The sequence below is a fragment of the Agelaius tricolor genome, unplaced genomic scaffold, assembly GCF_023055355.1.
Source record: "Agelaius tricolor isolate 1412-34295 unplaced genomic scaffold, bAgeTri1.0.p SCAF_25, whole genome shotgun sequence".
Classification (NCBI taxonomy): domain Eukaryota; kingdom Metazoa; phylum Chordata; class Aves; order Passeriformes; family Icteridae; genus Agelaius; species Agelaius tricolor.
In genome coordinates this window covers 10,444,555-10,469,341 of record NW_027269285.1, presented here as the reverse complement: position 1 = coordinate 10,469,341, position 24,787 = coordinate 10,444,555, and the positions used below count along the sequence as shown (strand labels likewise).

General features: G+C 51.8%; 1 protein-coding gene across 5 annotated transcripts in view; it reads left to right on the top strand.

Moving 5' to 3' along the window:
* The window catches only part of CALN1 (calneuron 1), a 172,294-nt gene that overhangs the window by 83,127 nt on the left and 64,380 nt on the right, over positions 1 to 24,787 (top strand). For all 5 annotated transcript variants that reach the window (XM_071448254.1, XM_071448255.1, XM_071448258.1 and 2 more), the window contains one exon: positions 11,468 to 11,611. In XM_071448254.1, the coding sequence (XP_071304355.1) occupies positions 11,468 to 11,611 (144 nt within the window). The remainder of the gene's footprint in view (positions 1 to 11,467; positions 11,612 to 24,787) is intronic.

The window sequence follows — 24,787 nt, the reverse complement described above, 5'->3', positions numbered from 1 at the left end:
TGGCATGGCCAAGTCCTTCCCAGAGTTTCCTTTCCAAACAGAGCTGGTGCTGCCTCTTTCCTGCTCTGGAGCCAGGACTGAGGCTCCTTCCCTGAGCTCCCAGCAGGGAGGAGGCAGGGACAGACAGGATGCGTGGAGTGGGATTTATTGCTGGGCTCCTGATCACCAGTGGTGCTCTCAGGGAAGCATTTCTGTGCTAGAATCACTCAGGACTTTTGGAGAAAAGATTTTCCCAGGATAGAAAAGATTCTGGGGCTTGGGGAGCAGAAAATGCTCAGGAATAGGGAATTTTGGATGAAAAGCATGAAACTAGAGGCAGGTCCTTCCCAGGGGCAGCTGCTCATCTTGGATGGGGATATTGGAGAAACAAGGAGTGGGAATTAATCCAAGGGATGCAGAGGGCAGCTGCCCCTGGAGCTGGAGGAAGGGACAGTGGGAGGTGTCCCTGCCATGGCAGGGGTGGCACTGGATGGGATTTGGGATCCCTTTCGACCCATCCCAGGATTCTGTGAAGTCTGTTGAGAGGAAAGGGATGAGAGGGATGCTGGAGGCACTGCTCCTGTTCCACCTGGAGGATTTGGGGGAATGAGAAGGAATATTTCACTGTGGGCTCCACTCCTGAGTCCTGAGCAGACTCAGTAGGGTCCAAGGTCCTTCTCTGGTCCTCAGTAAAGCCACAGTAAGGCCTTGTTAACCTGGGCTTAATGGGAAGTTAATTAAAGCAGAAGGGTTGGGAGAGCAATGGAACTCCAGGAAAACCTGCTGCAGGCACTGCCTGTCCTTCTGAAGGGTGAGTTTGGCATGGGGAGGAGGATCCCAAGCCATCCCCTTTGTCAGCCAGGTCTCAGGGTTTGTAACAATGATCCCTATGGGCTGTCCCAAGGACATGATTCCACTTGGCACAGGAATACTGGGCAGGAAATTCCCAACAGAGAGTGCTCAAAATCCAGCTGAGGCTCTGCGAGGTCCAGGGAAGGAGCTGCACATGAAGGGAGAGCTTCTGCTTCCTACTGGGCACAGATTGAGGGCTACTGGTTGGAGACCTACAGAGCTCATTCCAGCAGGAAACCAGGGCAGGATCAAAATTCCATCCAGCAACCACAGGGAACAATCCCATGTGGCTGCTGGGAGAGCAGGGATGGGAGGGGTGGGAGGGATTGAGGGATGTGAGGGATTGGGAGATGTGAGGGATTGAGAGATGTGAGGGGTGTGAGGAATTGAGAGGCGTGAAGGATTGGGGGATGTCAGGGGGATGTGAAGGATTAGGGGATGTGAGGGATTGGGGGATATGAGGGGATGTGAGGGGTGTGAGGGGATGTGAGGGGATGTGAGGGATTGGGGGATGTGAGGGGACATGAGGGGATGTGAGGGATTGGGGGATGTGAGGGATTGGGGGATGTGAGGGGATGTGAGGGGTGTGAGGGGATGTGAGGGATGTGAGGGGTGTGAGGGGTGTGAGGGGTGTGAGGGATGTGAGGGGTGTGAGGGGTGTGAGGGGTGTGAGGGGATGTGAGGGATTGGGGGATGTGAGGGATGTGAGGGGTGTGAGGGGTGTGAGGGATTGGGGGATGTGAGGGATTGGGGGATGTGAGGGGATGTGAGGGGATGTGAGGGATTGGGGGATGTGAGGGGTGTGAGGGATTGGGGGATGTGAGGGGATGTGAGGGATGTGAGGGGTGTGAGGGGATGTGAGGGGTGTGAGGGATGTGAGGGATTGGGGGATGTCAGGGATTGGGGGATGTCAGGGATTGGGGGATGTGAGGGGATGTCAGGGATTGGGGGATGTGAGGGGATGTCAGGAACTGGGGGATGTCAGGGATTGAGGGATGTCAGGAATTGGGGGATGTCAGGGATTGGGGGATGTGAGGGGATGTCAGGGATTGGGGGATGTCAGGGATTGGGGGATGTCAGGGATGTCAGGGATTGGGGGATGTGAGGGGATGTCAGGGATTGGGGGATGTCAGGGATTGGGGGATGTGAGGGGATGTCAGGGATTGGGGGATGTCAGGGATTGGGGGATGTCAGGGATGTCAGGGATTGGGGGATGTGAGGGGATGTCAGGGATTGGGGGATGTCAGGGATTGGGGGATGTGAGGGGATGTCAGGGATTGGGGGATGTCAGGGATGTCAGGGATTGGGGGATGTCAGGGATTGGGGGATGCCTGGGACGAGCAGGCTGAGCGGGAGCTGCAGCGGGGGAGGCTCAGCGAGGGCAGCGCCCGCTCTGTGCTGCTCTGGAAGGCGGAGGGGGGAGGAGGCTGTTTGCTGATAGAGAGAGCTGTGAAAGGGAGATGGAGCTTTCTTTGGAAAACACTGGAAATTTATTCCCTCCTCATTCAGCCTTTTAGCAGCGGGTTCTGGAGTTGTAAACAAAAGTCGTAGCATGAATCTGGAATTTATCTGCCTTGTAGCACTAATCTCCTTTCAATGCGGGGCGTTGGGGTTTTTTTCCTTCTTCTTTCTTCCTCTTTCTTCTTCTTTCTTTTTCTTCTTTTTCCTTCTTTTCCTTCTTCTTTCTTCTTTTCCTTTCTTCTTCTTCTTCTTCTTTTTGTTCTTCTTCTTCTCCTTCTCCCTTCTTCTTCTTTCTTCTTTTCTTCTTTTTCTTCTTCTTCTTCCCTTTTCTTCTTCTTCCTTCTTCCTACTTCTTCTTCTTCCTTCTTCTTTTCCCCCTTTTTCTTTCTTTTCTCTGTTTCATTTTTTTATTCTCTTCCATATCTTCTCTTTATTATTTTTCTTCTTTCTCTTTTTATCTCTTTTTCTAAAACTTTTTCTTTTTTTTTTTTCTCTGTCTCATTTTCTTCTTCTTTTTCCTTTTCTATCGATGTTGGGTAACACATTTTTTCCTGGCCTTGCCCATCCTGGGTTATAGAACTTGCAGAAGCCCCACAGAATTCTTGCTTCTGGACCAGCCCCACCTGGGGAGCAGAGCCGGGGAGGACCCCCAGGGCAGGGGAGTTCTGGGGCTGCTCCCAGGGCATTTCCATGGTCAGGGAAGCCCAGGAGGAGCCTGTGCCAGTGCTGTGGGATCCCCTGGATTTGTCTGGGTGTTTGGAGCCCCTCTCTCACAGAGGTTTTGTGTTGGACAAGTCAGAGGAAGGGTCTCTGTGCTGGCACCTCAGGGTCACACAGTTTGTGCCAGGGGACCAAACCCCCCTGGAATGGGTGTAAGGTGCTGTCCCCATACCCATCTCTGCAGGGGGACAGGGATTTGCAGTGGATGTGGCACAAAAAGCTGATTTTTTATCCAGGGAGCAGAACAGGGCCATTGGCTTGGGCAGGGCCCCTGTCCTGGTGCTGCTGTTCAGAATTCCAGGGCTGGGTGCCCAAAAAACCCTGGTGGAGATGCAGGGAGCCAGGGATGCAGCAGGAGGGGAGGGCAGGGAGCTGAGGAAAGGTTTCAAGCAGTGACTGACAGCTCAGAACATGAGCCCTCATTTAGGAATTCACAGGGAATAATCTGTAGGAACAGGAAATTTTCTGTAAGGATTAACATGGAATTGTCTGTAGGAATTAATATGGAATCATCTGTAGGAATTAACATGGACTCACCTGTAAGAACAGGAAATTATCTGTAAGAATTAACATAGAATCATTTGTAGGAATTAACATGAAATCAACTGTAAGGACATGAAATAACCTGTAGGAATGACCCTGGAATCACCTGTAGGAATGACCCTGGAATCACCTGTAGGAATGACCCTGTGTGTTTATACTGACTGCTGCAGTGTGCACTGAAATATTTGATAAAGGATATCAAGACTGAAATATTTGGAATAAAAATGTTCTCAGCAGGCTGGAAGAGGTCCCTGGAGGCTGAGGTTGCTGCTGCTGGAAGTGACTTGGTCACCAAAGCTGCCCAGAACAGACAGAGCCCCATTTCCCACTGCTCACCCCTGGAACTTCCTCCTTCTTGAGGCCAAATTCCCTCATACCCATTTGTTCCTACACCAGTGGTGCTCCTCACCTGGAATGGCTTTTCCCTGTCCCTGGAATGTCCCCTCCCTTTTCCTGTCCCCTCACAGGTGGAAATCAAAGCCCTGTGAGGATGGGCAGGCCCTGGCACAGCTGGGGCTGCCCCTGGATCCCTGGCAGTGCCCAAGGCCAGGCTGGACAGGGCTTGGAGCAGCCTGGGACAGTGGGAGGTGTCCCTGCCATGGCAGGGGTGGCACTGGATGGGCTTTGAGCTTCCTTCCAACCCAAACCATCCCAGGATTCCATGAGTTGAGTCCTGCCTTCCTCTCCATCACCCTCCTCACTTCTTTCATTCCAAGCTCATCCTCAGGCCCAGCCTGGCCCTTTCCCAGCACAGAGAGAAGGTGATTGTTCCTCCTGATTATTCCCCAGGCACTGACAACTTGGCTCTTCCTCCTGATTTACAGGGGGGGTCAGAGCAGGGCCCCTCCAGCCTCACCCTTCTCTGGTGGGTGAGCCCTACTTTCTCCTGCAGGGATTTCCACAGCAGGGAAATTGATACACAATAGTGGAAGCTGCTGGTTTGCCAAATCCTTCCAACACCTGCAGGATCACAGTGCTGCTGCCCCCCAGCCTGCCCTCAGGGGTTCCCAATCCTTGAAAAGCTTCCCTTTGAGGGTGGATCCTGCAGCAGCAGCTCTTGTTGTGTCCTGCAATTCCATGGAAATGGCAGCTCCCAAATGTCACCACTGAGTTAGGAACAGTTGAAGAAAGGCAACACTGACTCCATGCTCAGAAAGCAGGAATTGAGATTTATTAGGAACTACACATATTTATAGACAGGATCCAGAACCTGATTGGTCCTTAGACAACACCCCTCACCCCACTGGTTAATTAGGAACGACACCTTTTTGTAAAATATCTTTCCATACATATCACCTACAAACGTTCCACATGTTCACAAACACCAGGTGCAGAGATTAAGGTAAGAATTGTTTTAATTCTTTCTCTGAGCATTCTCACAACTTCCCTAGGACAATGCCTGGGAAAGTTTATCTGTTTCTCTCTCTAACCTGTCGCATCCACACCCAAAGGTTACCTGGAAATATTCAATGTGCTTGGGAGCAGAAGCACCAAAAATGTCTTTTCCACAAATCATTTGTTTCTTGGGGAAGGTAGAGATGAATAAAAATCTGCCCAATTCTGTGACAAACAACCCCCCTGGGGCCAGAGCAGCCCCAGCCCATCCAGTGCCACCCCTGCCATGGCAGGGACACCTTCCACTGTCCCAGGGCGCTCCTGAGTTGTGAAAGTTGAGATCTTTCCCAGCTGTGCCAGGTGAGGAGCATTGGATCATTGGTGCCTTTGCCATCCCCGTGTCTCTCCCAGCCCCTGGAGCACCGGAGCCCTGTCAGTCCTGCTGGTTATTCCCATTCCAGCAGCCTGGTCCTGCTCGGTTTGGGGGATGCTGACAGAGGAGCCAGAGGCTGCAGCAGCTCGGGGGGACACCCCAGGGCACGGTGAGAGCACTGCTGAGCTGCTCTGCCGAGATCCCGAAAACCAAGGGAAATATTTTGACACTTCCCATTGGAATACGTTGGGGGGGCGTTGCCATTAGATAAAAACAGGATTATTTTGACACTTCGTTGCAATTTGCGGCAGGGAAAAAAAACCCACCCAAAAAAACAAGAGTGAGAATAGCAGATGGAGGGCTGGAAATTTCCAATTTTTTAGCCGTAGTAGTGCCAAGCCTCACTCCCCGGTTCACTCAAGGACAAGCTGTTTGCAGCTTTCAAATCCTTCCCTCCGTACTCGGGGGCCCAAAGGTGCAATTAAGGACAATTAAGGACGGCGATGAGTGGGGAGATTTGGGGCGGTGTTATCTCGGCTCTCATCTCCCCAATGACAGCGCCGTGCGGGCTGCGGGGTAATGACACTTTTGGGGTGGGATTTACACCCCAAACCACCCCAGGGCGGCCAGGGCATGTGATGGCATTAATTCTCCAGGGAATCGTTATTCCTCCTCGTCCAGGAGACACAACAAAATGACGATGGGTGCCCAGGGAAATCACTGGAAATAAACCCGGCCCGGGGGAGAGATGAGCGGGAAGGTCGGGCAGGAGCGGGGAGAGGGATGGGCTGGAGCAGGGAGGGGGATGGAGCAGGGTTAGCGGGAGGGGAGGATGAGGATGGATTTGGGGGAGTGAAGCACTTTCAGGCTGGGTGTCAGGGCCTGCTCTGGCAGTGCTGTTTGTGCCCTTCAGAAAGGTAATGAAGAACCCTCCTTTCCCTGGTTCTCCCCTCCTTTCCCTGGTTCTCCCCTCCTTCTCCCGGAGGAGGGGTTGATGGGACATGTGCTCGGTAATCGGGATGCTGTAAAGTGCAGCTGTTCAATGGCAGCAGAGAGACGGAATGAATCAAAAGCAAACACATCTCCCCCCCTTCCCCTCCACAGCTCTGGAATGCTCAAATAACTCCGGGAAGGGAGTGCTGTGCTCTGGGCTCCTGGGGAACAGGAATCTTCACACCCAGGGAGGACCATCAGGATGAACTTTCCTGGGAAACCTTTTAGGGCCAGCTCTGCTCCTGCTGCCCAGCCCCTTCTGCCCCCAAACCCTCACTGATTTGTTCCTTTCTCCTCGCTGGACATGCACCCTTCCAGTTCTTCCCAGCCTTGGATCATTTGGGAATTAAATTCATGTTGTGGCTGCTGCTCTTTGAGGTCATTAACGAAGGTGTTAATCAGGATGATGGGGTGGCCAGGGCTGGCTGGGGCTTGGAGCAGCCTGGGATAGTGGAACAAGATGAGCCTTGGTCCTTCCCAAGCCCAATCACTGCAGGACTCTGGGATTCCATGGGGCAGGATGAGCTTCCTGTCCTCTGGTTTTTCCTGGGATCTCTTCCCCCTTTTATCCTCTGGTACAGTTCTGTGTCAGCTGCCCACGTTTGGGAGTAAATGAAGACATTGCTTAGGGAAAGAGGAATAAATATTGGGATTTCTGACCCCCCAGTGAGGGGAAATCCACGTGCTTGGTTTTCCCTGCTGCCACCCAGGCTGGGCATGGGGAGAGGGCAGCTCCTGAGGCAGCAGCTCCTCAACACCCTCCCCCCTGTGATCCTTAAAGACAAAACAGGGCTCTGCTATCTTGCACCAGGGCAAAGCATCCCTGTGGAGATGCTGGAATAGGAAAGATCCCAAAGCTTCTCCAAGCCCCAGCGCTGTCTGTGGAGAGATTGACTCCATGGACCACATCCCCTCGCAGCTCTGAGCCGGGAGCATCTGTTGCCATGGAGACTTGGTGGGGAAAGGCATCTGGGGAAAGGGAGGCTGTATTTTTAGCTTTGGGTAATGAAATGTAACAGCTGGAGAGGAAGGTGAGGGGCAGCCAGGGGCCACAGGGCCCTGGAGCGGGGTTTGGGAGCAGGGCTGGGCTGGGGGAGGGTGCTCAGGATGGGCAGCACCTGCAGGAGCATGGGAATAACCCTTGGGAAGAGAAGGGCATGAGGAGGAGCTGTTCCATGTAAGATCAGGAGGAGGCTCTGCCTGAGGTCACACTGCTCCCTGTACAGTGTGTTCAGCCTATAAATAGCTCATATCTACCTCTGCACAAGTGGTATTTATAGAGTGGGGAGGGGAAAGGCTCTGTTTGGTGATGGGAATGGATTTGGGGAGGATGTGCTAAGCGTGGTCTAAAGTTCAGGTCTTTGAGAGGAACAGAAAGCCCCAAATGTGTGTGTGGGGGGGTTTGCTCTGCTCAAAGCTCAAAGGTTGAATGCTGTTAATGCAGCTTTTGGGATGGATGTGCCTGGAGAGGGCCCTCAGCTGGAGCTGCTGTGTGGATATTCCCCAGCAGAGCCCTGGACACGTGTCCTTTATCCCTGGCATTTACCCCTGGCATTTGGATCAGTCTCACTCACACGTAAACTTTTCCAGATTCATGTTTTACTTCTTAAAATCCTCTCCCAGCTCCCTGCAATGAATCTCATTCTTCTGCCTTCAGCTGTCCCAAGTTTGTTTTCCCATTAATTGATCTGGGTGTAATGTTTACTGCACTGAGCTCTCAGGACCACACATGAAAGGAGATTTCCCTGCAGCTGGCAGAGTCTGGTGGGATTCAGAGATTCAGTCCTGAATACTCCAAAGGCTCCTGGAATTATGAGCCCAAGTTTTGAGCAGCCTCCCCACATCTCCCTCCCAGCAGGGTGGGCTGGCAGGGAGACAGGAAATGGGAGCAGGAAATGAGAACAGGATCCTGCCCTGGAAATGGGAACAGGAAATGATGGGAACAGGATCCTGGCCCTGGAAATAGGAACAGGATCCTGCCCTTGGAAATGGGAACAGGAAATGGGAACAGGATCCTGCCCAGGAAATGAGAACAGGAAATGGGAACAGGATCCTGGCCCTGGAAATGGGAACAGGAAATGAGAACAGGATCCTGCCCTGGAAATAATGGGATCAGGATCCTGCCCCTGGAAATGGGAACGGGAAATGGGAACGGGATCCTGCCATGGAAATGGAAACTGGATCCTGCCCTGGAAATGGGAACTGGATCCTGCCCCTGGAAATGGAAACAGGAAATGGGAACAGGATCCTGCCCCTGGAAATGGGATCAGGATCCTGCCCTGGAAATGGGAACTGGATCCTGCCATGGAAATGGGATCAGGATCCTGCCCTGGAAATGGGAACAGGAAATGAGATCAGGATCCTGCCCCTGGAAATGAGATTAGGACCCTGCCCCTGGAAATGGGAATGGGATCCTGCCCCTGGAAATGGGAGTGGTCTGGTGGGGGCAGGGGAGGGTTGAACCTGGGTGAGGTGGTTTAGAAGCAGATTTTGAATTGTAAAGCTTTAAATAAAGATTAGGAAATACCACCAGAACCATTCCCTGGTGGGCTCTGGTGCTCCTGTCTTTTTCCCAGGAACATCCAAAGGTTTCCTGAGGCCTCTCTGCAGGGTCTGGCAGCCCCTGACTCCTGGGGACAGGATGGGGGGAGGACTCTGGTAGCCCATGGAGGACTGGGAATATTTCCCTTAAAGCCTGAACTATGCCAGGCAGCCAAACATTTTCCATCCTGCAGTTCCTGATGGAGAATGGAGAAATTTTTCATTAGTTTGGGGTTCTTTTCCCAAAAAACCTGATGAGTTTTCCCTCCTACTTCTCCAGAGAAATGTTTTAAGTGAAGGTGAAAATCCTCTGAGCAGTTGCAGTGGGCCCTGGGCTGTTCCCAAATCCCCATTCCCTGAGGGAGATGATGGAGCATCCCCTGATTCCCTCTCCAAGCATGGGGCAAAGACTGCTTCACCAAAACTGAGGCACCTTTTTCCCTCCTCACCTCCAACCTTTCCAGTGAAACAGGCTCCCAGCTGCTGGGAAGTTACAATTTCTCTGGCATTTGCAAGAGGCACATCTGGGGAGTCTGGGGCTGGGAGCTGAGAGGTCTGTGAGCAGAGACATTGAGGTGGTGGATTATGGAACCATGGAATATCCTGACTGGAAGGGACCACAGGGATCATCCAGTGCAGCCCCTGGCCCTGCACAGACACCCAGCAATCCCACCCTGGGCATCCCTGGAGCTCCTGGAGCTCTGGCAGCCTCAGGGCTGTGCCCATTCCCTGGGCAGCCTGGGCAGTGCCCAGCACCCTCTGGGGGAAGAACCTTTCCTGAAATCCAACCTGAGCCTGCCCTGGCCCATCCCCGGCTGTTCCTGTTCCTGTCCCTGTCCCCCAGAGCAGAGATTGGAGCTGCCCCTCAGTGTCTCCCCTCACACAAGGGGCTGCCACAGGCTGGAGCAGTTAAAAGTTAAAAAACAAACCAAAGTCAGATATCAGGAGCTAAGCCAGGCTAAGGACGATTGATGGAAGTGGTTCCTTATGTTCCATCAGTATTTTTATTGATCTGAGGCTGTTTAGTGCTGTAAAAACGTTATAAATTAGAGAAAAGCTGTGAGCAGGATCTAGAGAAGGAAATCACCCAGGGTGACAGCAACAGCAGAAGAGGAAACAGCCTCAGGTTGTGCCAGCAGAGGTGCAGGTTGGATATTGGGAATTATATCCTCACTGGAAGAGTGGCACAGGGTGGAGTCCCTGGAGGGGTTTAACAGCCCTGGGGATGTGGCACTTGGGGACAGGGCTCAGTGGTGGCCTTGGCAGTGCTGGGTTAGGTGGTTGGACTCAGTCTTAGAGGGCTTTTCCAGTTCTGTGTCTCTGATCCCAGGATATCCTTAGTGCATAGAGGTTTGTGGGTGTGCATTAACATATCCTGATCATCCTGCCCTGGGATGATCAAATATTCACAATTAACCTTGGAAAAGGCAGAAGCTGCGGCTTCTGTGCTCAGCATCCACAGAGTCCTCCACCATAACAGCTCCTCCCTTCTCCCTTCTGTTATAGATGGATAATGAGATGATTGGCTCTCACAATTAAAAGATAAGCATTGTGTGAATATTAAGAGAAGCTTTAGTGATGTACAGTTATGTTAGTGTAGTTTAGATGGCCTCTGTTCTCCCCACAGTTCCCTTTCCCCCTGTATTGCTGCCATCAGACAGCCTGGGCTGTCTAGCACAGGTACAAAGAAGCTGCACAGGTGTCCCTTGCATGGGGCAGCTGGGAATGGAAAAGCTTGGGGTGCTCAGGGGGTGGGCATGGCAACACCTGAGCTCCAATGCAGGTACAAAGCAGTCTGCACTGATAAATGGCAAAGCAGAGCTGGCTGACAGACTCTGGGAGGGGCCAGGGCTGGCTGATGCAACCCCCAGGGTATAAAAGACTGAGCATCCAGCTTGAAGATGAACTGGCCATGTGGTGTGCATGAGGGGCAGTTCCCAGTGCTGCAGCTTTTTCCTTATGTAGTCCTGTGAAAAACGCCAATCACTTGGTTTTTCTTAAATTTTAAAAATTTAATAGTAATAAAATGGTTATAAAAATGATAATATAATTAGAATAATAATAATTTGGACAATTTGGATTAGGACAATATGAGACAATAGAAACAAAGAGTTAGGGACAGTCCAGATACCTCTTTCTGGGCAACATAAACCTGAAAAAGGACCCACATTAACAGAGGATTAACCCTTAAAAGCACCAGCCTGTTGCATATTCATACACCTCATACATGATGCAGAAATTCCATTCAAACACAGGATTCTGTCTGGGCAGTGTCAACTTCTTCCTCTTAATCCTGACTTCAGGGCTGAGCAGGCAGGAAGAAGTTTGTTTCTTCTGATTAGGGAGCAATAAATTCTCTTTCTCTGAAAGATTCAGGTGTCCTGTGGCTGCTATCTGGTGCAAGTCCTTTCTTTAAAAAGTATCTTACATAGCATAGTTTCCCTTTTAACATTATGTTAAAACCTAAAACTATATTTAACACACTACTTAAGAAAATTAATACAGCATAACTTTCTAACACAACACATATAATATTCATTTGAATATTTGCGAAAAGCCAATCATAAAATACGCATTTTTCACAGGCCTTCTGTTGTGTTTTTGTTGAGGTTTAACAAACCTTTTGAAATTTCCCAAGTGAGCAGTTGTTTCTCCCACTTCCCTCCACAGAGATCAGGGAGGCTTTCCGAGTGCTGGACCGGGACGGGAATGGCTTCATCTCCAAGCAGGAGCTGGGCATGGCCATGCGCTCCCTGGGCTACATGCCCAGTGAGGTGGAGCTGGCCATCATCATGCAGCGCCTGGACATGGATGGTGAGTGCTCAGGGCTGGTGCCCTGATTTTTTAAGGTTTTCCAAGCTTTCTGATGTTGACATTCTTGTAGCAAACTTTCTCACACACTTTCTTTAAATAACTCATTGTTTTGCATTCCTTCATGGCGGAGGAGAAAGTTGATGGACTGTTGGTCTGTCCAGTGTCATTGGAGAGGTGGCACTGTGACCCTCCAATCCACTGTCACTCTTGGAAAACTATAAATGTTAGAGTCAGAAAATAAACTTCCCTTTTTTCCTTCACCTTGAGAACAGCGGTGTGCGCTTCTGTTCTTTTGTGTCCTATAGTGACACAGGGGCTTTCCCAGTGCTTGGCAGCCCTTGGATCCCCATCCAACTGCTGCTCACCACGGGAAGGGTGGAATGGAGCTGGGAAATTTTGCTGTCTCCACACAAAAGGAAAGGGCAAGGTGAGATGTGAAGCTGCTGTGGGTAATCCCAGGGATCAGGCAGTCCATGGAAGGGGTGTCGTGGTGTGTTAAGTCCCGGCTAGGTGATAACAGGGGTGTGACAGAGCTTCCTTTGGGCTCTGCAGAATCCCAGCTCTTATAAATGATCAATTGAAAAACCAAATGATCAAAAATGCAAAAAGATTTTATTTATCTTTTTCTGCAACCAAAATACGGTCCTGAAAACCACCACAGCCAAAGAGACAGCGTTGAGCCCGGGATCGGCGCTGGGTGAACCTGGATCCGACCTCTATCGCATTGCATCCCCCTCTGTTCACGAGAGCTGCCTCTAGCGGGGGTGTTTTATACAGTTTATTGTGCCCGAGGCCAAGGAGTCCCAATTTCTTTTGTAACTCTGCACATTCAGAGTTGGTTCTTTCACTGTGCAGAGCTGGACAATCGCCGTCTCCTGGTTGATAGCCAGGGGAAGCCATGTATTCACATGTATGTTCCTGGCGTCCCTGCCTATCTTGATTAATGTTATCCGCAGGACGATGATCGATGATCGATGATCGCTCTTAGGAGGTTTCAGATGATTCTCATCCTGTTGGGTGCTCTAGTCTTAGGCTAAAATGCCTTATCTAGCCAACTCCAGGAATTTCAAAGTTTGAATAGACATCCGTCCCTCAGGCTGCTTGTGGTCAGAGACTCATTTGGATTTCACAATCTTTATAAAATACATTCTTTGATAGCATGAATTATTTCTAACATATATTACACAGCCACCAGTGGAGGTTTGGCGCAGGAACAAAAGGCAGTAGCACGGGCCTGGGGTGGAACTGGGGTAACTTTATTCGATGGCAAAACAAAGAGTCCAGGATCCCAAGCCCTGAACCGAGGGCAGACAATAGTTTATAAACAGGGGAGGTCTCAGGGGAGGATACAATCTCTAGCTAATCGGGAGAGCTGGGGGTGGAACACAAGGTAGGGAATACAATGTGTAAACCAATGGAGGGTTTCGAGGGAGGAGAACAGCTTAAGTAAACCAATGGGGTTCTGAAGGATACAAAACTGACAGGGAAGTTTCTAAAGGGAAGGCCAGGTTTGGGGAGGGATTCACATTTAATGGGAGGAGGAGGAAGGATGGTTCTGGGGAAAAGGACAGGGACAGGAGGGGTTGGCAACTGGGAAAGGGGGGGGTTTGAAACTTGGCAGGGAGTGGCCAGGTAACAAACAGAAAAACCGACACTGAACTGAACTGATTAACAATGAGGGAGCAAGCCTAATTTTACAAACATTATATACAAAATGGGGGGCTTGTGCCACTCCAGAGACAGGGGGAGGACAATACAGAGGGATTGCAAAACCACAAATTAAACAGTGAATATGCCAAATAAAGAACATGCACTACAACATGCCCAGTGAGGTGGAGCTGGCCATCATCATGCAGCGCTTGGACATGGATGGTGAGTGCTCACCGGGCTCTGCTCTCTGCTGGGGCATTCCAGGGGCTTTCCCAGTGCTTGGCAGCCCTTGGATCCCCATCCAACAACTCCAGCTCACCATGGGAAGGGTGGAAGGGAGCTGGGGAACTTTGCTGTCTCCACACAAAAGGAAAGGGCAAGGTGAGATGTGAAGCTGCTGTGGGTAATCCCAGGGATCAGGCAATCCATGGAAGGGGGATGGATCATCCCTTGTGGGATACAGCTGGATGAACCCAGAGCAAAATTCACAATCCCAACAATCCCATCTGGGAGCTCCTGGAGCTCTGGCAGCCTCAGGGCTGGGACCATTCCCTGGGGAGCCTGGGCAGTGCCCAGCACCCTTGGGGTGTAATAGACAGTAATAATAATTAAGTAATGTAATTGTTGGCTCTCTCAATTAAGATACAGATATTATACAGATGTATAATAATGTTATTGTAAGATGTCATTCCACAGTCCTCTTTCCCTCCCCTCTTTGTAACAGCCTCAGCAGTCAGGACATTTAGAGGAGGCTGGCTTGTCGCCAGGAGGGAGAGCATAACAACACCTGGCCTCCAGTCAAGGTGTAAAAAGTGATCTCCACCAATGGATGGCACAGAAGGAGTTGACTGACAAAACTTTAAGAGGGGCTACGGATGTAAAAAGCTGAGCATCCATTTTGAGGAGGAGCACGTGGTTGGTAGTCATGGGGGCTCCCAGCACTGTAATTTTTCCTTATTTAGTTCTTGGTTGTAGTTTTTGTTAAAATTTAATAACATTTGAAAAAGTGAGCAGTCATTTCTCACAAGGGCAAGAACCTTTTCCTAAAATCCAGGTTAAACCCCCCTGGCCCAGCTCCAGCCATTCCCTGGGTGCTGTCCCTGTCACACAGAGCAGAGATGGGAGCTGGCCCTCAGGAGGAGCTGAGTCTCCCCTCTCAGAGTGGTGAGGGGCTGTCCCAGCCTGGAGGGGGACATTCCACAGCTGAAACACAAACCAAAGTCGGATGTCAGAAGCTGAGCCAGGCTGAAGGTGATGGAAGCAATTCCTTTTATGCCATCACCATCATGGAATATCCTGAGTTGGAAGGGACCCCCAGGATGATCCAGCCCAGCTCCTGGACAGGCCCAGACAATCCCACCCTGCACAGATAATCTTTGCCAGGCTCTTTGGACCTTTCCCTGTGCATTCCTGGGCAGCCCTGGCCAGTGACATTCCCGGGAGAGGAGCAGGATTCCCCCCAGTCCCGGAGCTGCTCTGATGAGGTGTTGATTGCTCTGCCAGAAGAAGTTTGGAGGGATGGAATCATCCCGAGCCAAGTCCTGCTGGGAGAACTCATCAAACAATTACCGAGGGAATAAAAGCAACAGAACCCCTGTTAGGGAGGGAAATGCAGGATCGGGATGCTGGAGCCAGGGAGGGATTTCAGCCACTGCAGAGCTGAGCACAGGGAACAATTCCTTTAAAATGTCCTTGGCAGGGCCGGGGGAGCCCTCCCTGCTGCCAGGAGCTGGGGTGCAGAGGCAGCCGTGCCCCGGGGCTGTGACAGGGGGGAGAACGCCGGAATCCTGACAGAGCAGTGTCACAGACAACTTTTATGGAAAATCCTTTCCTTAGGATTTTTCCTCCTGAGAAGCCGAGAGGCCTCAGGAACAAAATGTAACCAATGGTTATCTGCTGCTGTGGAATGCAACAGGTGCATCTGGGATTAGTCTCACACAGTTGTTTCTAATTAATGGCCAATCACAGCCCAGCTGGCTCAGACTCTCTGTCCGAGCCACAAGCCTTTGTTATCATTCCTTTTTTTTATATTCTTAGCTAGCCTTCAGATGAAATCCTTTCTTCCATTCTTTTAGTATAGTATTAATATAATATATATCATAAAATAATAAATCAGCCTTCTGAAACATGGAGTCAGATCCTCGTCTCTTCCCTCATCCTCAGACCCCTGTGAACACGGTCACAGAGCAGGGGCTGGGGGATCTGGGAGAACCCAGAGTCCTTGGGGACACTGGGGAAATCCTTGGGGACCCTGGGGAGCAGAGCCCGGGGAGAGGGGGCAGTGACACTCCCCTGCCCCCCTGGCATTCCCCATGTCCCTGTGAGGCACAGGGCAGTTGTCACCAGGGCGGGGCTGTCACCCTGCTGAGGGGGTCCTGCACAGAAAGGGCTGCACAGCCTGGCAGGGACAGGAGATCAGCTGTGGGAATGATCTCATTCCCTAAAGAAAAGGGGAAGAAAGGAATCCATCACTTTTAGAAGTGTCTGTCCAAGAGCTGCTCTTTGCCCCTTGCCCTGCTGTGCTGGCCTTTCCTGGCAGAGAGGGACTCGGGCTCAGGTTTGGCAAAGCCAGGCTTAGTGTGCTGCCAGCTCCTGGGGTCTTTTCCCGAAATTCGGAGCTTGTTTGGAAAAATGTGCTGGGACTTGGCTCCCAGTTCTGATTCATCTCCAGTCCTTCCCTGACTCTGGCAGGCTTTGGCACCGTTCTGTGCAGACTGCTGCTGTGGAGGGACCCGAGCTGGGGAGTGCAGTCAAACCTGGAATGATGGAAGGGGTAAATTCCTGCTGAGGCTTTCCAGGCAGCTCTGTGTGCTCTCTGCAGGGATGGCAGCTGATCCTCCAGCTCCAAACTGGCTGTACTGGTGCAGTGCTGGAGCTGGGCTTTGGGGGCTCTGCCAGGGGAAGGTCAAGTGGGCCATGGATTTAAAAAAAGTCAGGGAATGGGAAATTCCTGAGGCACTGAGCAAAGAGGGGAATGTTCTGTGAAAGATTTACCTTGCCTGCAAATTGAATTAGTGCTGTACAGCTTGAATTTATATTATGGCTACTTTTTCTCCAATGGATTCTTCACCTTTTCCTGGGATTTAACTTGGACTGTGGAGTGAGAATCAGCAGCAGCCTCCTCCCTCCTCTCCCACTGGGAAAGGGCAGCATGCAGGAGCAGGGCAGAAATGCTGGCTGTGCCCAGTGCTGCCAGGAACAACAGCCTGACCACCTTCCCATACACTCCTGGGGAGGGCTGCTGAGGCTTTACAGGTTCTTGCTGGCATTAAATGGGTTGGAAGCTCGGGTGGATGAAAGGTCACACTCAGGGAGGAGTCTCCAGTGGTCAGGAGAGCTGGGGGGAGGTGAAATCCTCTGCACATCCCTGCCCCGTGCCGTGAGTTATGATGTGCTGGCAGGTGGAGCAGCCAGACATCCATTCCTTCCTTCCCATCAAAACTGCTGCCAGGGCCTGCAAATGAGGTAAGAAAATTGGCAGGGCTTGGGATTTAAGCTGAGCCAGCCTGAGCAGCCCCAACATCCAGTTTTCATCAGCAAATTCCAGCGTGGCAGAGGGGCTGCATCTGCCATGGCCAACTTCACTGAGGGCCAGCAAAAACCAGGAGAACCAGGGGCTGGAGCTTGAGCTGGAGCTGGGCTGGGGCTGAGCATAAAGGGACCTGACCAGAGAACTTCACACCTGGTGTCACCTCCTGCCACTGAGCCAGGGACAGACACGGGGAGTGGCACAGGGAATGACACTGGGAATGGCACATGGAGTGCCACAGGGACAGACACAGGGAATGACACTGGGAATTGTGACACTGTTCATCACAGGGGTCTTAGGATGAGGGCAGAGACAAAGATCTGACTCCATGTTTCAGAAGGCTGATTTATAATTTTATGATATATATATTATATTAAAACTATACTAAAAGAATGGAAGAAAGGCTTTCATCAGAAGGCTGGCTAAGAATAGAAAAAGAAGGAATGAATAACAAAGGTTTGTGGCTCGGACAGAGAGTCTGATCCAACTGACTGTGATTGGCCATTAATTAGAAACAACCACACGAGACCAATCCCAGATGCCCCTGTTGCATTCCACAGCAGCAGATAACCATTGGTTACATTTTGTTCCTGAGGCCTCTCAGCTTCTCAGGAGGAAAAATCTTAAAGAAAAGATTTTTCATAAAAGATGTCTGTGACAGGGAATGGCACAGAGAGTGTCACAGGTTCAGACACAGAGAATGGCACAGGGAGAGCTGCCTCCAGGGCCACGGTGTGCAGCTGCTCAGTGACGCTCTCAGAGCTCCCAAGGGAGCAGGAAGGAATGGATGCTCCATAATTCATCACTTTTGGAAGAAAAAGAGGGTTAGGGAGAGAACACTGCTGGAGCTTGAGCAAAACCAGCCCTGGCACAGCTGGGATTTGGGCAGGAGCTCTTCACAGGTGTCACCTGTGATGCCTCCATGGCAGCTGAGGGCTGCCAACACCTCCCTGCAGAGGGACATGTCACCTTCCTGCAGAGGGGACAGGCCAGCAGAGGGATGTGTCACCAGCCACCAACCTGGCACTGCCATGGTGCCCAGGAGTGCAGGGAGTGGCTCTGCCCTCACTCCCCTCTGCATTCCCCGATTTCCTGGGAATATCCCATTCCTGCAATCCTCCCTGGAGGCAGGAGAGCAGCAGGGCTGGGAATCCCCTGGATCCCTACAAATCCCTCCTCCAGTTCTTCCAAAGCTTTGCTGAGAGCTTGGGCAGCGCTGCCAGGCCCAGGGAGGGCTGGTTGGGGTGTCTGTGCAGGGCAGGATTATGGATTCCCTCATCCCTATGAGTCCCTCCCAACTCCAGATACTCTATGATTCTGGGATTCTGCCAGGTGTCTTGGTTTGAACAGCCAAGTGTCTGCTAAGGAAGTGTCCCACATTGCAAGGCAAGATGTATTCTATTACCATCTGTATGGCAGCTGTCTTCTGTTCATTGGGCAGTTTTCCTTATCTCTCCCACATCTGCTGATAACAGCCATTGAATGTCACTGCATGGCTGATAAGAGCTAGAGCATCCCATTGGGAGATGTGAGCCCAGAGGGATGAGCCAAGCATTCCTACCTGGATATAATCTGGAGATTCTGGAACACCAGCACGGCTTCTGCACTGGATTCCCCAGAGGAGCAGCAGCTGCCTCTTCTTCCACTGGATCTTCAGAGGCAGAGACTGCACCTTTCTCCAGGATCCCTGCTCCAGCAGAGCCACCCCTGACACTGCAGGAGGGCTGAGCCACAATTCCAATGGTTCTGCTGCCAACAGCCTGACCCACAGGGTGTCAGGCTGTGTTCCGACTCTGTCAGTGTTGTTTTGGTTTACTGCATTGTTCATTTCATCCTTTTATTTTCTTCCCTATCAAAGAATTGTTATTTCCTGCTCCCATATTTTTTGCCTGAGAGCCCCCTAAATTTATAGCAATTCCGGGGTGGGGGAGTGGGGGGAGGTTTACATTCTCCATTTCAGGGGAGGCTCCTGCCTTCCTGTCTTGGTTTGGAAAGACAGGTGCCTGCTAAGGAAGGCAGGAGCCTCCCTTGAAATGCAAAATGTAAACTCCCTCCCTCTGAATTGTTATAATTTTGAAATTAAGGGGCTCTCAGGCAAAGATATGGGAGTAGGAATAACAGTTATTTATTAGGGAAGAAAATAAAAATAGAAAAATGCAGTAATACAAAGCAACCCTGCCAGAGTGAGAGCAGTCCCTGTCCCCCTGTGTGTCAGGGGGTGGCACAGCCCCATCCCATGGGGGCTCAGCCCTCCTGCAGTGCCAGCTGTGGCTCTGCTGGAGCAGGGATCCTGCACAAGGGGGGAGTTTTCCTCTGCAGCTCCAGGGCTGCTGCAGATGGGCCTGGGCTCCCTCTGGCCATGCAGGGCAGCAGAAGCTGCTCCTCTGGCAATGCCCTGGGCAAAGGCTGCTGTGCTGTGCCAGGCTCCCATTGGATCCAGGTAGGAATGCTTGGCTCCTGCCCTGGGCAATGCAGCATCTCCCCATGGGATGCTGGAATTGGATCAGCCCTGCAGGGACACTCAGTGGCCATGGACAGCAGAGATCTCCTGCAGGGAGGATTGGCTGGGGGAGAGATCAAGAAAACTGCCCCAAGAACAGCAGAGAACTGCCCCAGCTCTGACACATGGGGACAGAACACACACACCCAGCCACATCTTGTAACCCAGGACAGGGAGCTTCACCCAGCTGAAGAAACACAGCTGCCATGGGGAAAATGGTGCAATTGGCATAAAACCCCCTCAGTTATGGAGAAAAATCAGAATCTCCTTGGAATATTTCAAAGTCTCCAGAGAAATCCCGAGACATCCTCAGAACCCTCCTGTGAACTCCAGGAGATGCTGTGGCACTGCTGGGATGGGAAGTGCCAGATCAGGACAGGAAGAAAAGCGATCTGCTGGGCAAAAATGTTTCTCTTTAGAAAGGGAGGCGAGGGCTGGGGGTTCTGAGATTCCCATTAGCCCAAAGCTTTGTTTGGAAGTGTGGGGCTGTTCCCACAGAGGTTGGTGGTGGACCTGGGCACCCCTCTGGGGGCTGTGCCTTGTAGGGAGCCAATATTTTGGTCTGGGAATGCTCCCAGAGGTCAAATCTGACCTTTATCCCATGGATTCACCTAATTTTCAGACATAATTCTGCATTTAATGGACAAAAACTGTGAGAGGGGCCCGTGCTTCTCTCTGCAATATGGGGAATGAGCTGGAATGTTCTGCCAGCACAGGGAAAGGGAAATATTTTAACATTTCTGTGCTGGAAAAAGGAATTATTTGTAAATTCTTCCAATTGGCAGCGATGCTGAAAAAACATTGGGAAATGGCACATGGAATGTGTGGCCTTATCTGGGATTCCTCCTCTTTAAGCAGGATTTGCCATAAAAGAGATGAATGTGTGACTTAAGTGTCACAAATGGTTTCATTGGGATTTTTATCTGAGGAATAAAATGAGCACTTGGTGAACTAATTAGAGGAGCAGCTGGAAAAATAACTCCAGGCTACCACAAGAGAGGGGGGAAAATCCACCCCTGGATGTCAAATTATTTATTGGGATGAGAATGGGGAGTCTTTTGATGAAGCAAAAGTTGAGCTGGTTTCAGCAGGGACCTGCCTGGGACATTCTGGGATGGTGACATCCTTGGGAGCAATGAAAAATGGGGGAATCTCAACTTCACATTCTGGAAGAGTCATGGAATAATTGAGGTTGGAAAAGATCTCTGAGGTCATCGAGTTCAACCATTCCCCCAGCACTGCCCAGGCCACCACTGCCCATGTCCCCAAGTGTCACATGCACAGGGCTGTTAAACCCCTCCAGGGGTGGGGACTCCACCCTGCCCTGGGCAGTGTCTATGCCTGACCAGCCTTTCCATGGAGACATTTCCCCAGTATCCAACCTAAACTTTTCCTGATTGTTTCCAGAACAACCTGAGGCTGTCCTGGGTATTCAAACCCAGGCAGAAGTGGCATTGGTGCTGTGGTTTGGTGGCCGTGGTTGGACCTGATGACCTTGGAGGTCTTTTCCAACCTCAGTGATTCCAGGACTCTTCCAGAACTTCAAACTGAGATTCTCCCCTAGTTTTTCATTGCTCCCCAAGATGTCACCTCTCCAGTTCTGCCACTGCAGGTGACGCATCCCAGAATGTCAGAGAGTCTCTCTGGAAAGGGAAGAAGTGACAGTGCCATGGCTGTGTGGTGTCAAGGTCACTGTGTCCCTCCAGGCTGTTGTCCTGCTGTCCATGGGAGGGTCTGCTCCTGGGGAGGGAAGGGACACCAGAGCTGGGGACAGGGATGGCAATGGTCAAGGGACATGGGCTGGGACATCTGGAGACAGAGCAAATCTCTCCTTCAAAATGAACTGTTCAGCTTTCTCCTGGGGCAGCCAAAAGACAAATCCCTTGTTCTTAGGCATGGACAAATCCCAGGATCACAGGATTGTTAAGGTTGGACAAATCCCAGGATCACAGGATCATTAAGGTTGGAAAAGACTTCCAAGATCATCCTGTCCAGCCTTTGATCAATGAAATGTTGGCTTCTGTCCACAAGCTCAGCTTGAGCTGCCCTGTGTGGGACAATGGTGACATTCCCAAGCTGGAAACATTTTCTCTCCTTTTTTTTGTCTCTCGCTTTTCTTCTTTGGGTTTTCCTGAGGTTTTTTACTGTGGTGGATGTTTCCTTGTGTTTCAGCATGAAAAGAGCTAGATAAAATATTTCATATTATTTCTCAATATAAAATGTGTTTCAATATAAAAGAGCCCAGACTGCTGGAGGGGGACCAGGAACCATTTCTGGGTTAAAATCAGAGTTCATAGGAGTCAGAGAATCCCAGAATCCCAGGTTTGGGTTGGAAATAATCTTAAAAGTCATCTCACTCCATCCCCTGCTATGGGCAGGGACAGCATCTACTACCCCAGAGTGCTCCAAGCCCCATCCAGCCTGGCCTTGGGCACTTCCAGGGATCCAGGGGCAATGGCTTATGATGGATTTGGGGTTTGTCCTTTGATCTCAAAGTGATTTTTCAGTGTGAGAAATGATCCAGCCGCATTCCAGCCTGGCTGTCCTTTAAAATGTGTTGCTGAGCTGGGAATTTTGGGCAGCAGGATGGATTTGATGAGATGTGTCTGGATTTATGGGGCCACTCTCTCCATGTCTGCTCTCATTTGGACAATGAGGATTATCACATTTTATCCCATTCTGTGTTCTCACTGCAGAAATGAGGAGTAATTACAGCTGCTGCTGCAGCTTGTCAAATCTGCAGCTCAGGAGCAGCAAGAGGTTCATCAAATTACACTGAATTACATCAAATTATACCCAGTAATATCCCACCCTGCCTTTGCTGAAGTGCAGCCCAGCACAAAAGGAAGGCCTGAAGTGCAGTGCCCCTTCTGGAACCCACCCATTCTCGGGCTGGGATGCACCTCATGCCCTGTGCTTTGTTTCCATCCTTGTGGAATTTGATTTCTGGCTGAAATGCAGCGCCCTGGGATCATTTTGGCTCCCCAGGGTGTGTGTGCCCCAGGGAGCACCCAGAGTGATGAGCTGCTGCTGCTGCCCAAGTGCACCCAGAGCTCTCTGCCCCTCCCAGGGCAGGGACAGAGCTGATGGAATCCTGGGCAGGCTGGGGTGATCCCACTGCTCCTGATCCATGGGACACAGGGACCAGCTGCTCACAGCTGGGGACAGACCTGAGTCTGCACAGACCTGCCAAATGGGTTTGGGTGCCCAGGGAGGGGATTTCAGAGAGGGCTGGGGGCTCTAGGGACTCACACCCCCCTCAGCAGCCCCTGCAGGGCCCTTCCCTGGGGACATCTGGTGACAGGGCTGGTCCCTGGGCATCCTGCAGCTCCCTGGGGCTGCTGTGGAGCTGGCAGGTGTCTAAAAACAGTCCCTGTTTTCCTGGGACTTTCCCTCCTGGTTTGAGTGCTGGAGCAGGAGCAGGAGCAGGTCCCTGTCCCCCTCAGTCCCTGGGGACATGGGGAGGGCACAGATTTCATTTTAACGGGACAAACCAGGCCTGGGGAGCTGTTCCTCCCCCTGCAGGACAAGCCAAGGGATGCCAGAGTGAGGAGCTCTCCAGCTCCTCTGCTCGGTGGGATGGACAAACCCCCCCTGCTCCCCCTTCTGGGCTGGGCTGGAGCCTCCCAGCCCCATGGAACCCCCTCCTGCAGGGATGGTCCCTACAATCCATGGAGATTTTCTGTGGGGCTGTCATGGAACCAGATCCACACAACTGCTCTGAAAACTGCAGGAGTGAAGGGATTTAATGGACAGAGAGGCTCCTGTGGAGATATTTATCCTTTCCTCAGTTTTGATGGAAGTTTTGATGGAATCCCAGAATGGTTTGAGTGGGAAGAGATCTTAGAGCTCCTCTCATTCCATGGCAGGGACACCTCCCACTGTCCCAGGCTGCTCCCAATGTCCAGCCTGGCCTTGGGCACTGCCAGGGATGCAGGGGCAGCCCCAGCTGCTCTGGGCACCCTGTGCCAGGGCCTGACCACCCTCACAGGGAACAATTCCTCATTCCCAATATCCCATCCAGCCCTGCCCTCTGGCACTGGGAGCCATTCCCTGTGTCCTGTCCCTCCATCCCTTGTCCCCAGTCCCTCTCCAGCTCTCCTGGAGCCCCTTCAGGCCCTGGCAGGGGCTCTGAGCTCTCCCTGGAGCCTTCTCCTCTCCAGGTGAGCACCCCCAGCTCTCCAGAGGTGTCCCAGGCCTGGCAGCATCTCCGTGCTCTCCTGGATTCACTCCCACAGACCCACGTCCTTCCTGGCAGTGGGGGCAGCTGTTCCTCTCCTCCCAGAAGTCACTGGAGCTGTCTGTAATTAAAACTCTTTCCCAAGGCCAAAGTTTTGCACCAGACTTTCCCTGACTGAACTGTAATTAGGGAGAAATTCTTTGCCTCGTGCTGGGCGAGGGGTCAGGCTGCTGAGGAGGCTCTGACCTCCCAGTCTTTGAAACCGAAAGCCTTATCTGGGAAATCTCCTGAGGCCGGAGCTGTTCCTGCTCATCCTGTGCCTCACCCCAGGGCACAGCCTCGCCCAGACCGTGCCAGCCCCGCCAGGCTGAGCCGGGCACGGCAATGACACAGCCCGGGCCGGCCGGGCACCGCAGGGAGAATAAAAATAAACAGCACTTGTGTGCTCCGGGCCCCGAGCTGCAAACCCAGCTCATTAACTTTAAATATCTCACCTCGCTGCTCGCTGGAGGTCAGGCTCGGCAGGAGGAGCGCGGTGCTCATCAGCTCCCAGCGCACATCCTCATCCTCATCCTCACCCCGGCCCGGGGCCACGCAGGGAACTTCCAGGGACCTGATTATCCTGAGAATGGCCAGGGAAAGGCTCATTTAGGGAGCAATCAGTGAGCATTATCCAACCAATTCGATATACAGGGCTCTGAAAACCCGGGCTAAGTCCGTTCCGCCCGGGGGGTGGAGATGATGAAATCCAGGAATGTTTTCCCCCTCTCATTTCCTTTCTCCTCCTCTCATTTCCCTTCCCCCCCCCTCATTTCCCTTTTTCCCCTCTCATTTCCAGGAATGTTTCCCCCTCTCATTTCCCTTTCCCCCTCTCATTTCCAGGCATCTTTCTCCCCTCTCATTTCTCTTTTTCCCCCTCTCATTTCCAGGAATGTTTCCCCCCTCTCATTTTCCTTTTCCTCCCTCTCATTTCTTTCCCCCCCCCCTCTCATTTCCAGCCATCTTTTCCCCCTCCACTTCCCTTCTCCATCTCTGCCTTTCTCCAGATTTAATTCCACCCTCCAAGGCAGCGGCTGGGACAGGAGAGGTTTGCAGAGACAGGGGTCTCTCCTGAGGGCTGAGGGTGGGGCTGTGCTATGGAATGGGGTGGGATGGGGCCACCCCTGCTCCTCTGAGCATTCCCTTGTTCCCTCAAAGCTCGGGCAGGAGTTCCCAGGAGCTGCTGCTGCTCCGTGGGATGAGGGGATTTGGAGCCCTGCTCTCCCTGCCTGGCATTTCCAGCCTGGGCAGATTTCTGAGGTTGGATCCTGTGGGATC